General features: G+C 33.5%; 1 protein-coding gene and 1 long non-coding RNA gene across 5 annotated transcripts in view; one reads left to right on the top strand and one right to left on the bottom strand.

Moving 5' to 3' along the window:
* The window catches only part of LOC148125598 (uncharacterized), a 51,043-nt gene that overhangs the window by 11,596 nt on the left and 25,763 nt on the right, over nucleotides 1–13,684 (bottom strand). The gene's annotated exons all lie outside the window — the stretch shown is intronic.
* Nucleotides 1–13,684, top strand: part of PPP1R12A (protein phosphatase 1 regulatory subunit 12A) — a 124,615-nt gene that overhangs the window by 106,286 nt on the left and 4,645 nt on the right. For all 3 annotated transcript variants that reach the window (XM_087934502.1, XM_026699195.2, XM_087934504.1), the window contains 5 exons: nucleotides 646–711; nucleotides 3,035–3,051; nucleotides 7,154–7,280; nucleotides 7,684–7,788; nucleotides 10,786–10,833. In XM_087934502.1, coding sequence (XP_087790628.1) covers nucleotides 646–711; nucleotides 3,035–3,051; nucleotides 7,154–7,280; nucleotides 7,684–7,788; nucleotides 10,786–10,833 — 363 coding nt within the window. The remainder of the gene's footprint in view (nucleotides 1–645; nucleotides 712–3,034; nucleotides 3,052–7,153; nucleotides 7,281–7,683; nucleotides 7,789–10,785; nucleotides 10,834–13,684) is intronic.

Below are 13,684 nucleotides of genomic sequence, written 5' to 3'. Positions count from 1 at the left end.
CACATTAACATTTATATACATTTATTATGTGCTCTATCAAATCCTGCATTCATGTGTCACAATTTTCTCAGCTGTGTTTCTCTTATGCCTCAAATATCTGCTCAGGAGAGTCTTCCAACAGTCTGAACCAGATTTGAATGACACATTGAAAACTACATGGAACATTAAATTTAGACATGCAGAAATGTCCACTCTGCTAATAATCAACACAATACATCCTAATGTTAATGAAATCTGAATAATAAGAATTCACTGAATAGTGAATAACATTGTATATTTTATTAAAATGGATTTAAATTATAAAATAGATGGCTGATAAAATAAATCATGTCAAATGTTATAATAATGAGGATAAATAATTGTTTCTGGTCAGAATGGAGAAATATGACTTGTAAGAAAGTGAGATGGCAAATCTAGAATAGTGCTAATATACCCACAACCTGTACATAAAAGGGAGTGTAGATTTTTAAAAAGCTTGCACATTATATTGAAAGTTGTCTTACAAGCAAGAAAAGAGAAAATTTTAAACTTTTTTTCAGAAATAAAATATATTAGAAAAAGTTACAAATAAGGTTACAACAAGCCATTTTAGTAGCCTCTTCTCTGATAAAATGTGAATTAATCACAATGAATTTTCTCTGTTAGAGTGATGAAAACGAACAAGAACATTTGTCTGATTCAGAAGAGGGAACAAATAAAAAAGAAGCACAGGTAATTTTTATTCTCCTTACATTAAATTACATTAAAAATCCTGTATTTTTCCAAAAGTGTTAGTCAAATAAAGTTCCTCCTGCATTTAGATTTGTGCCAAAACCAGTATATGAACAGAATAGACATACTTGCATTGTTTTGCACTGCAAATAAAGTACAGGTGGTCCTTGATTTACAACAGTTTGCTTAATGACTCTTAAAAGTTACAATGGAACTGAAAAAAATGACTTAAGTCCGTTTTTCACACTTGCAACCATTGTAGCATTCCCTTGGTCATGTGATCAAAATTCACACGCTTGGCAATTGACTCATTTATGACATTTACAGTGCCCTGGGGTCATGTGATCATCTTTTGTGACCTGACAACAAAGTCAATGGGGAAGCCAGATCACTTAACAACCATATTATTAACAACTGCAGTGATTCACTTAACAATTGTGGCAATAACTATTGTAAAATAGGGCAAAACTCAATTAGGAAAAGAAATTTTTGGTTTTGATTGTAAGTCGAACTATGTGTATTCTGCTTTTCTTTTAATCTAATTTTATTATGAATAATTGGTTAATTGATTAATTTTAATCTAACTATTGTTGATAATGAGTTAACTGAGGTCAATTATTATGATTATATATATATCCCATAAATTAGAAAATATAATTAAACAAATATATCAGGCAACCAAAATATCTAGCTACAGTATTTTATCAATAGTGTTGTCAAATGTGACTGGGATAAAAGTTAAATGGGATTTTTTTTTTTTTTGGCTATATAAGACCCAGGAGGAATGTTCACATACTTCTATCCTGTTTCTTTTTGTTGGCAATCCTTATCATACCATCTGGACCAGAATTATAGTGTCTTAGAACAGCTTGTGAAGAGGTTTTAGGGATGTACAAAATGTTCTGAACTGAATCACTTGAAATTGAAAATATCCCATTTCAGAATTGAAACTCCTAATTTTGAATGTCGAAGAGAAAATAAGCCTTGGAAAAATATTTTAAGTTTAAAACCAAATATTACACTAAAATGTAATAATTTCATGTTCAAAGCACTTTTAATATAAAGATGGCTCTGAAATGTGGATAGTTCAAATTCAAAACATACTGCATATGCCTCTTCTTTCCTTTTACTGGATATACATCATCATAGTCGAAATAGCATGTGGTATTTCTGGACATATTAGAAAGAAATGTACCAAAGCATCAAAAAAATCTAAATAAAATTTAAATTAAAACCACAAATTTATGTAATTAGGTAAGATGCCAAAGAATATAAATGAGTAAAAAAAAAACGGGATTCAGAGCCAGCTTGGTTTAAGTACTGCCTAGAACTCAGGAGATTATGACTTGTAGGTCTATCTTAGACATAAAAGCCAGATGGGTGACTTTGGGCCAGATACTCTCTGTCAGCTCAACTTGCACAAAAGGCAGGAGTTTTGGGTAGGGCTCTACTATTGCAGTTAATATTCCCTGTTTCCTATATTTTTAGTTTTTTTTATATCATCTAGCTAGCTAGCTAGCTTTTAATTAATGAATGTATGCTACCCAGAATCATTTCTTGTGACAAGAGAAAATTTAACAATTTGTATTTGATGACGAAGATTTATTGTCTTGAATTGATCAAAATATGTATTTTTAAAAGACAGGATAAAAATATAATAATAATACTAATTCAGGGGCTGATTCTTTGCTGTGGCAACCCTGCTTGCTAATTCATTGATTTGGACATAAGAGCAAATACCAAACAGATGGGAGCAAGACACTATAAATGCAAACCCTACCATGGAATTAATCAACCTTCAATCTTTAGAAAGATATCTATGCCAGTAATTCATCTTCAAATACAGGGTTTTCCTGTCTACACTGTGGTATGCCAGGCATGTGTCCTGTCGATTGCTATTTAGTACTACAATAAATCACAATAGATGAATAAAAAAATCACAATAGATGCAGAGTTGAATTTAACCAGGTTCATGTTCACTAGAGTTCTGGATCTTTAAAGATGCTTTGGACCTAGGTCCTTTAAATAGTAACTTTCTGAGCTATATGACGAACTAACTTTGGATTGGAAAACTGAAAAAAATGCTTTGCCTTGAGTCAAGAAGTATTTTATTATATTATTTTTTTAAGTAAAGATTGTGGGCATCCCAGAGACTTTCTTCCACCATTCAAACAGTCCTTGTTAATCTTACTTAAATGGTACGTTTAATAGAATCTATATTTTTTTCAACTGGTTCAGAAGTTGTGTTTTTTCACTATGTTAATGTTTTCTCATTAAATATAAGTGTAATATATTAAACTTAATTTGTTTCTTCATTTTTCAGAGTGACAGCCATTCAAGGTATGCATTTTCCTATTTGGATTTCTTTATTAAATAGTATCATAAAATTATTATATGTGTATTGTAATGCTATACAAGCTTTAAGGAAACAAATATACTCTATCAAACTTTAATTATGCATATTATAATAAATCCATCTAATTTAAACATGGCAATATTATTATGCTCTAATACAGACATTTGCCTTGTAGGACCATAATCTTCAAGGGATTATAAAATGTTTATTAGTACCAAGCAAAATGATTAATTAAATCTGATAACAGTAGTTTATTATACATAATTCATCAAGATTTTAATTATTGCTATCAAATGTTGTCAGACCTATAGTTGTCTGATACAACACATACTTGGATACTTTATATCTTTAATTAGTCTTAGATAATGGATTGCATTTTGCATTATGAAATTTCGAAGCAAAGGAAGAAGTAATAAGAAAAAACGTGATTTTTAGGGGAGTTGTTGCAATTGGTTTTTTATTTATTTATTTTCAAAATACATATAAAAATTTACATTTGAACAGTTCTGTGTCGAGCCTTACTTATATACTTAAATACAATGTTTACAATTCTCCATATCAAACCTTGTTTCTCTTATCTAACCATATATATAACATTTCCCAAACCTCATAGAACTCAGACTCTTCTTTCCCTTTTAGTTTTCTCGTCAGTCTGTCCATCTCGGCACAATCAAGTATTTTATTTATTATCATATTTTCTGAAGGTACATCATCCATTTTCCAACTTTGGGCATAGGCAATTCTTGCTGCTGTTAATATATGTTGCACAATGTATTGGATATGTTTCTTTGGGTTTCCAGTAATCATCCCTAACACAAAAGCTTCTGCCTTAAATTCAATATCCCTGTAATTTCTCTTATCCATTTTTTTCAATTTTTCCCAATATTTTTTAACTTTGGGGCATTTCCACGACATATGATAGCATGTTCCATCTGTGAGCTTACATTTCCAGCATTGCGGTTTCATATCAGGATATATTTTGGCCAATCTCGCCGGTGTCAAATGCCATCTATAAAACATCTTAAGTAGGTTTTCTTTATATGCTGTTGATAACATTAATTTGCAGTTCTTGGTCCAAATTCTCTCCCTATCTTCTAGCTGTATCCTATGACCTACATTTTATGCCCAGACAATCATTGGGCCCTTAACTACTACTTCCTCCATTTCTACTTGGAATAAATAATTATAAGTTCTAGTGATAAATTTTTCTTCTTTACCAATTTAAATTTGGTCTAATTTGTGGGGTTCCCTTTCTATTCCAAATTCCTCCATATCTTTTTTATATCTAGTTTTTATCTGCATGTATGGCCACCAATCCACAATTATACCTTGTTCTTTTAATTTTTCAGTTGTTTGAAAATTCCCCTGATTGTCCAATAGTTCCTTGTATCTAATCTTCTTTTTGTTCTCTATTGTATTGGAATAATTCACTGCTTCCATTGGTGACATCCAGTCTGGTAATTTGATATAGCGCTTCTTCCTCACTTTTCCCCATTTGTTATTAATGAATCTCTAATTTGATGCCCGTAAAAATACGAATGGGTCCTTTCATGTTTGTCCCACAAAAAGCATGCCATCCTTTATGGAGATCATGTTGCTCTAATACTACTATCTTATTATTTAAATTTATCCAATCCTTAATTCAGAGCAGTGAATTAGCCGTTTTATAATGACATTAATTTTTTTGGTTGTAGGACTTGAGGTGGGTATTAGCATAATATTTTTATTTTGACACAATTAAATGCAAAAACATAAGAATTAAAATAAATTCCCATTTTGATTTGTATCCCAAGAAGTACAGGAAGCCACATTCAAGAGCCATATTTGGTAAATGAGCAGGGCTTTATGGCTTTCTTAAAAGCTGGTGATAATGGGACTTCCGGTTTGAGCTTATTCGGCGACGGACCAAAATCCGCAATCGTGCACGGTTTCAAGCTGTACTTGCCTCCGGAGCTCCCCGAGCCAGCTGGATTCGGGGCTAAGCCATCCCGTAGAGGTGGTGAGGAGGACGGAGACCGCCAGCAGGGTCGAGGAGAGCTGCATCTCTCCTCCTCCGCTGGCCATTACTCCCTTTCCCAAAGGCAGTTGCAGTGGTGGTCAGAAATGGCCACCTCAAAGAAGAATTTGACCAGAAAAGAATGTGCAGGAGGAAGATAAGAAGAGAAAGTTTTGGTTGACTGGGTTAAACTTAAAAAGCAACAACGTAAGGTACCCTGGAATTTGAACTATAAAAAATAACATTGTTCTCAAAGAAGACTTTGAAGCAGCGAAGGAGAGAGGGAAGGGGAAGGATTTGGCTTTTTTTCCCCCTTCTCTTCCTTATACTGACAGCTAAGAGATTTAAGTAAGAAATTGACAAAAATCCACTTTGACATCAATAGGCATTTAAGCTGAAAATAAAATGTCAAAGGGATAATAAAGACTTTTGGATACTCAAAAACTTTTAAAAGCAGGAAAGGAAAGAAAAGGAAGGAATAAAAGGGAAGGATCTGGAAAAATGGAGGAAATTGCCTGGAACTAAAAGGAATTTACAGTGAAACCTTGACAAGATTCCTAAAAGATACATTCTAACTGAAACTTTGTAACAAAATAATAGATCCTCAGGAAGAGAAAGTGGAAAAAAGAAGCATGAAGAAATAGCTTTGGATTATTTGGATTACTTGGTGATTTTTGGATTTTTGGCTATTGGATTTAAATGACTAAAATCAATTGGGTGGTTGCTTTAAAAGTATTTAAAATGGCATCACTTTTAGAAGAACTGAAAATGGAACTTAAGAAACAGAAAGAAGATGCACAAAAAGGAAGAGGTTCTTTTGGCTTCGTATTTCAATTTTTAGAAATGGAGATCTGGAACTATGAGATACAACAAGAAACGCTTGTAGAACAAGAAGGTTGGGACAAAGAAGAAGGCATTTTTAATGATCAAGTAATTTTATGTGGGGAAAAAAAGGAAAGGGGGGAAAGTTTAAAATTTGAAAAAACAACCAAAAAAAGAATACTTTCAAAAATAATTACAAATCAGGAAGCAACAAAAGAGAGGATCACAGAAGAGAGAATTAGAAGTAGAGAGACAAGGGGGCCAAAAGGAGAGGGAGAAGAAGATGGGGAAGAAGAAAAGGAAAAGAAGTTATAAAAGATAGAAACAATATATAGAGAAACAGGGAAAATTTATAAGGATTGAAAGTATAATCTATTTAGAGATAATGGGTGAAAATTTAATTGAAAAAGGGATTCTGCAAAGGTACATATGATAGTATTGTTGTATTAGAAATAGAAATAATTTAAAAAAATATGAAACAATCTATGATTAAAATGATGGATAAAATACTTATTGTAATGCAGTGGAATGTTTGTTAATAAATAAATGAAATAAAGTGAATGAGAGAATGAAATTAGGAAAGGATGGACAATTTTTAATTAGAATTGAATTGGAATGGAATGAATGTTTTATTTACTATTGTTTTATATATGTGTGTGTGTGTGTGTGTATATATATATATATTTATTTATTTTTTCTTAAGTTTTCGTGGGTACTTACATGTATGGCATTCAGCTTTGTTTGGGTATTTTCCCACGTCATTGTAGTTGTGCTTTTAAAGTTGTAGCAACGTTTCGGCAGAATCTCATCTGCCATCATCAGGCTTCTGTATAGATGAACACTATACAGATGAACACTATACAGAAGCCTGATGATGGCAGATGAGATTCTGCCGAAACGTTGCTACAACTTTAAAAGCACAACTACAATGACATGGGAAAATACCCAAACAAAGCTGAATGCCATATTATATATATACATGTACATGTAGATGTACATATACATATACATATACATATACATACATACATCTATCTATCTATCTATGGACTAGACCTCACAGTCTCCTTTCACAAAGGTGCTTTTTTCAAGAGACTACTGGACTTTCCAGTTTTTCTTTGAAGACATTTTATTTCTCATCCAAGAAGCTTCTTCAACTCTGAAAAACCATGACCTGGATGACTGAGAGTCTTCATAGTCACCGTCTCCTGGGGTTCTAGTGTGGTGCCTTAACCATTAAACCAAAACTGTCTCTTTTCATTTCAAAGATATGACACAGGGTCATCTGGAGATCGCTATGATTCAGTACTAGGACGGACCGGTTATAGTTACTTGGAAGATCGCAAATTATACACCAGTAAACTAGAAAAAGAAGATACAGCTGACTTTAAAAAGGTATTTGATTGTGATAATAGTACACATCATAACTTTTCTATTGTTTTGAAATACTTCTAGATCACTTGATATACACATATATGTCTCCAAATTAAATAAATTACTGTATCAAAATAAGGACATTTGGAGGAAGGAAAATATTTGGTTATTTGTGGGGTGGGGTAGCATTCACTTGATACAAGGGAGAACTGCACATACTGTTTATCATAAAGAGAATTGCAGAGAATATGATATGGTCCAATTATGGATCCTTAATATAAAATGTCCTTGCCATTTAAATTATTATTACATAATAATAATGTATTTTATGTAAATTATTTTGGGAAAACCTCTAGTTTCAGGCAATATAGAATTAGCTTGCAAGTTTGAAACAATACTTTATTTAAAAATCTATACTTTTTAGCTTTATGAACAGATTATAGCTGAAAATGAAAAACTGAAAGCACAGTTGCATGATACAAATATGGAATTAACGGACCTTAAGCTGCAATTGGAAAAGGCAACCCAGGTTTGTACATTTAAACTTTCATTGGCAAATGTATTGGAGAGAATCAAATATATAATAGTACCGGTACAATGAACAACATTTTTAATGAAATCCTGTATTGCTTTAAGCTTGCTTGGTAGGGAGGAGTAATTCAGTATATTACATATAACATATCAGAAAAGCTGAAGTGAGCTTTACTCTGTTTGCATGGTATGTTATATCCATGCTAACTTTTTAATGTTTGGTTTGGAAACAAAATACACAAATAGTTAAATACCTTTTATGATTAGGCAATCTTATAAATGGCTTTACTTTTATGTAGGTGATTTATTCATAAGTCTGTTTATAAATTCACATGGCATAGGAAGGGATGTAATCTGAAAATATATTGAGTTTATTACAGATTAAAGATAGAGGGAATTAATGAAGGATGCATGGTGATGAATGCTTGGGACAGACCATTTTTTGGTAATCTCAAAAAAACAAAATTGGGGAAAAAATGGAAGACAAGATGAGAAATAACCCTCTCCTTCTTTAATGATGGCAATTCATTCCTTAAATCAGATACTAGTTGCTACTAAGTGAATATATGACTCAAAGAAAGACATGCTGCAAAGATCACTGGTTGCTGCCATTTCATTTAGATAAACTTTTCTCATGCAGTGTTCTGTACCTAACCCATTTTTTACCCTTCCCAGGGTGGAGAAATTGTTTAAATAATCTATCTTGTCCTGAGCCGTTCTTTTCCACAGCCCACTGTTTCCTGAAAAAGTGCTAACTGCAAGTTAATAAATTCAGTTCTGTGATCTTAGTTGATTAGAACCCTCCAGTGGGCTTGTACTTCTGCCTGAAACTGACTAGACCGTAGTCAATTTTACACTGAAGGCTCTTGTTATGCACAACATTTGGCCCTAATATGCACATTGTGGTCTTTTGGAAAATGATTTCTATTATTATGGTTCATTGCACAGTCAGCCAAATGATCAGACTGGATTTGGCATTTTTATCCATCTATCAAGTCCTTCCCAAGAACGTGAGATAGGCAGATATGGATGTTTGATAGTGTTATAGGTATGTCGCAGGATAGAAGGTGTTCTGAGTAAAGCTGCTTTTTGCAATTGATGGATGGTGAATTTGTCAACGTGGATGGAGTTCAAGTGGTGCTCCGGTGGTTTTTGATTGCACCCAAGGTGCCTATTACTGTTGATACTACCTTTTGCTTTCTTTTGCCACAGTCGTTCTGTTTCTGTTTGCAGAACTTTGTATTTTGTTATCTTCTCCAGTTCTTTCTCTACTATTTTGCTGTCTCTAGGTATTAACACATCCACTATCCAGGCTTTTTTTTGTCTTTCTTATCAACAATTGTTAAGTCTAGATTGTTAGGTGGTAGAGGTGCTTGTCTGAATTCTAAAGTCCCATAACACTTTAGTGTCTTCATTTTCATTACTTTATTTTATGGTGCCATCATTTCTTGTTTGCAGGCAAATTGTATTTTGCAGATCTTCTAATATAGGGGTCTCCAACCTTGGCCACTTTAAGACTTGTGGACTTCAACTCCCAGAATTCCTCAGCCAGCAAAGCAAAGCAAAGCTGGCTGAGGAATTCTGGGAGCTGAGGTCCACAAGTCTTTAAAGTGGCCAAGGTTGGAGACTCCTGTTCTAATGCACCATTATTGCTATTTTGTGTTTGTTTGTAGTCAGTCTGTGCAGTCTTCTTGTCCACTGTTTCTTCAGATTATTATTATTCATTGCACAGTCAGCCAGATGTTCAGAATGGGTTTGGCATTTTTGTCTACCTATAGAGTTCTTACCAAGGACCTGGGATAGGCAAATCTGCATATTTGATGGTGTTACAGATATCGCCGCAGGATGGAAGCTGCTCCAAGTAAAGCTGCCTTCTACAATAGATTGATAGCAAATTTGTCAATGCCTATGGTATTCAAGTGGTGCTCCAGTTGTTTTGGGACTTCACCCAAGGCGCCTATTACTATTGGTACTAACTGGTGGGAACATAAAATAGAAAAAGTCATAGAAAATAAAAAAGTTAAATTGCTCTGGGATTTCAGAATCCAGGCAGACAGGCACCTGCCACATAACACCCTGGACTTAACAGTTGTTGATAAGAAAGACAAAAAAAATGTAGATGTGGATGTGGCAGTGCCTGGAGACAGCAGAAGAGAAGAGAAAGAATTGGAGAAAATAACAAAATACAAAGACCTACAAATAGAAATAGAACGACTAAGGCAAAGGCAAGCAAGGGTGGTACCAATAGTAATAGGGTATTAGTATTATTATACTTGCAAACAGTCACTAAATGAGTAGCTTCTAAACAAAGTAGCTGTACTTCAGCTAAGAAAGAGAAAAGTATAAATTCTGTATGTAAAAGCCTATGTGGCTTAATTCCCAGGTATTTCTAGAATTCTCTAAGTTGAGCTTGTTCACATTATTTCTTCAGTATCTTCTTTTAAGAAGTTGATGGGGAAAGGGTTTTGGGTGGCATTACCTTCTTTCTGTATGTGAAAATGAAAAAAAATATTTTATATATCTTAAATGTTGTATCAGTACATTAAAATAGTCATTTGTAATTCTCATAGCAGATAGAATTTATCTTTGTGGGCTTCAAGTGACATGGTGTTAAAGTGTAAGAATTGTGTAGATAACTCTTGTTCCAGAGTGCAAAACTAACAGGAATGAGTAGTACTCAATGCTCACCTACATAAGAATGTTTCTACATTCAGAAAAATAAGCATACATTGGCCTTTGGAAGGAGAGGAAGTTCATTGTTGCTAGTGCATTTGAACCTACTTCTCCTTCCAAGGGCCAAGCCATTGTTTGATCCTAAGCAGCAGTTAATGCTGATTTGTGCTCCATATGGGAAGTGTCCACCTGGAATTCTGGTGACCATGCTACTGCTCACAAAAAGTTGTTAAAAATAATAGTAATGCAACAACTTATTTAATTTTCCCTAACTTCCCTTCAAATGAAATTTGTTGTGAAAGCATGCACTTATGTATTTCAGAGACAGGAAAGATTTGCTGATAGATCTCTGCTAGAAATGGAAAAAAGGGTAAGCTTTTTTAATTTTATTTTTTATCTTTACTATTGTTATAGTGTAAATGTTACAAAATAATAATTTGAATTGGAAAAGAATAGGGATGTACAAAATTCATCAACTGTACAACAGGTTTTGGATGATCTTTGACTGAACTGAACATGCAGTTTTAGGTGTTTTGGTTCATACATGGAATAGAACATGGCTGTTCCTGGGCAGAGGCAGTTAATGGAAGGAGAGGAAAAACCCAAGCAGCAGTGCTGAGATGGTTATAAGGGGGAAAAAAAGACAAAGTACATGCTGCTCACATTTCCCCCTTTTTTTCCCATTCCCTCATCTTCTCAGTACATTCCCCCTTTCCTTCCCTTTATCTGTCACTACCACTGATACCCCAATGTAAAATATTTCACCGACATGGTCAACACACTTTTTTTAGAGTCCCTCCTTTCCTCCCCTTGGCTAGCACTGATGTCCAAGTGCATTTTTGGGAACTCCTATCCATCCACACTACATTCCTAGAAGCTTTTCCATGAAAGTACTTCTCAACCTGGAATGTTCCTGTTGACTTTTCTTATTAGCTGAAATGAATATAAAGTACATTCTATGGTATGGTCAATACCATCCTAAACCAATGGAGGGAGGGAGGAAGAAAAGATAACAAGAAGATGATGATGATAAGCTGATAAAATATGCTGCACTGGAATATCAATAGCCACAGGAAAAGAGGGTTGCAGTTAGTGGGCCTGTGGCATATGCTATTTTGGCATCTTCTGAAGGGAGAGAGAAGATGATGCACCCTATTCAGATTTCATTTTGTCTGAAACCCCAAATAATTCACTTCTCCCGAATCATGAACTGATTTGAAAGACATTAGGAGAACTTCTAGAACCTGGAGATTTGTTCCAAGTTCAAAACAGATTTTTTTCTGTTTCGCTCACTCCCCTAGAGAATATATGAAATTATTCAGATATCATAACTAGATAATTTTGTAATGATGTTAGTTAGGAATTTATTATGTCAGAATTCTAAAAAAATGTTTTTTTAGAAACTTTGTGAAAAATATTTCTTTCCCAATGAAGTATTTCTTACCATAATTAACAGAGTGATAAAATACGCTGAACATAGATTAATGTAAGATTTTCATTTATAGAATTTGTCAATTGTATTTGTGTTCTACAGACTGTATAAGCAATTGCTTATGCTTAGATAAAATTCATATGAACAGTGATTTTGGCCAACTAACATTTAATAAATCTTATGAAGCAATATCAGCAGAAATAGAACCACAGCTAGGATCATACAGGGATGTCGCAGTCACCAGCATGATTTTTAAAAGCACAGTGGGCTGGACCAGGGATTTTAAAACTTTTTCAGTCTATAGCACCTTTTGTTATAAAACAGGACCCATGATCAATTGGCCAGTGTTAGGAAACTGGCAATAAAGCAGAGCTTATGCTTGTGGTGGTTTATATTTACACAAATGTATATATTTCATATTTTTCCTTTAGTCTCATGTAGAACCCATCAAGTTCTCTGTGAATCCAGTTTGAAAATCCCGAATTAGATAATTACAATATAGAACCTTTAAAAAAATTAATTCCAGTACAGTATGTAAGGTTCAATACACCTAGCTGACAGGGTAGCTTTTTAGCCTAAAAAATGTTTTCCATTTATACCTCCAAGATACATATAATATGTATTAATATAGAAAATACTAGACAGACAGACATTTTATTTCAGCCATTGACCAATACAATTATATTCAATAAAACAAACAAGAAACTATCCCCTAACAACAAGAACTATTAGCAACTATTTGTGGGCAAAGCTTATATATATCCTATGTAGCAAAATTTTGCTACTTTTAGAAAAATAAATTATCTTGATTGTTTAACTTGTGTAAATAAAAGTTACCAGAGAGCTCCAGAAATTTAAATAAAGGATTTAAATAAAAAAGAACATGAGCTGTAATTTCTATGGTACCCATATCACAGGAGTAGAATTGGTTTTCATACGGGGTTTGTTATGTTTCTCTTCCAAGGTAGCTGTGGGTAGTATAAGCCTTTTTCAGGCTTATGCCAATTAACTCACAGTTATTTAACATATCACTGCTACACATGAACATATTTTAGTAACTCATTTTTTACCGGTTTGTTAAGTAACCAGCAAATTTAGAAACTAATAACAGGGAATCATTAATGTATTACATAAGTTATTTTCTAAAACTGGGGAAAATATGCCAGCAAATTCACTTAACTATGATTAAACTAAATTCAAATGATTTGTATCTGAAAGGTGACCGACAAGAGTCAGTATCCACGGGGCGGTATGATCTAACCAGAGTTTTACACACTCAGCTGATGCTGCTTGTTTTGCATAACACTGTAGAATGCAGATGTTCATGTACACTTTGCAATAACTTGCTTTTTCTCTTTCACATTTGAAAATGAATGATAAACACAGATTTTAGCATATGCTTTTTAACTGGGCTCACAGCATTGGCAGATTGTCAACCAAAATTTGAGCTATAAAAGCTTTTGCTTTTTGGTACAAATAGAATAAGTCAAGGACTCACATGTAATATTACTGGTACACTAAAGTGTGTGAACTAACATTCGCTTGTCTGTGGTAGCTTATGCTTTGTGTTTCCTTTAACTGAGTTCTTACCTCTATTGTATTTTAAACTATAAATTAAAATTTAGGTAAAGGAATAATAGTAGACTTACAATATAAAATTATTGCCTGTATACATTTATACAAATAACTTCTTGAATAGAATGCATAGACTATGTTCAACATTTTGTTATGTTTTCTTAGTTTTAAAGTGGAATTAGTTTTTACACATCACTGGCCTTGCAAATTCCCC

This window comes from Pseudonaja textilis, chromosome 5, assembly GCF_049901715.1.
Source record: "Pseudonaja textilis isolate UNSWEBS1 chromosome 5, rPseTex1.2, whole genome shotgun sequence".
Classification (NCBI taxonomy): Eukaryota; Metazoa; Chordata; class Lepidosauria; order Squamata; family Elapidae; genus Pseudonaja; species Pseudonaja textilis.
Note: the sequence above shows the minus strand (reverse complement) of the source record. Positions and strands in the feature narration are given on the sequence as shown.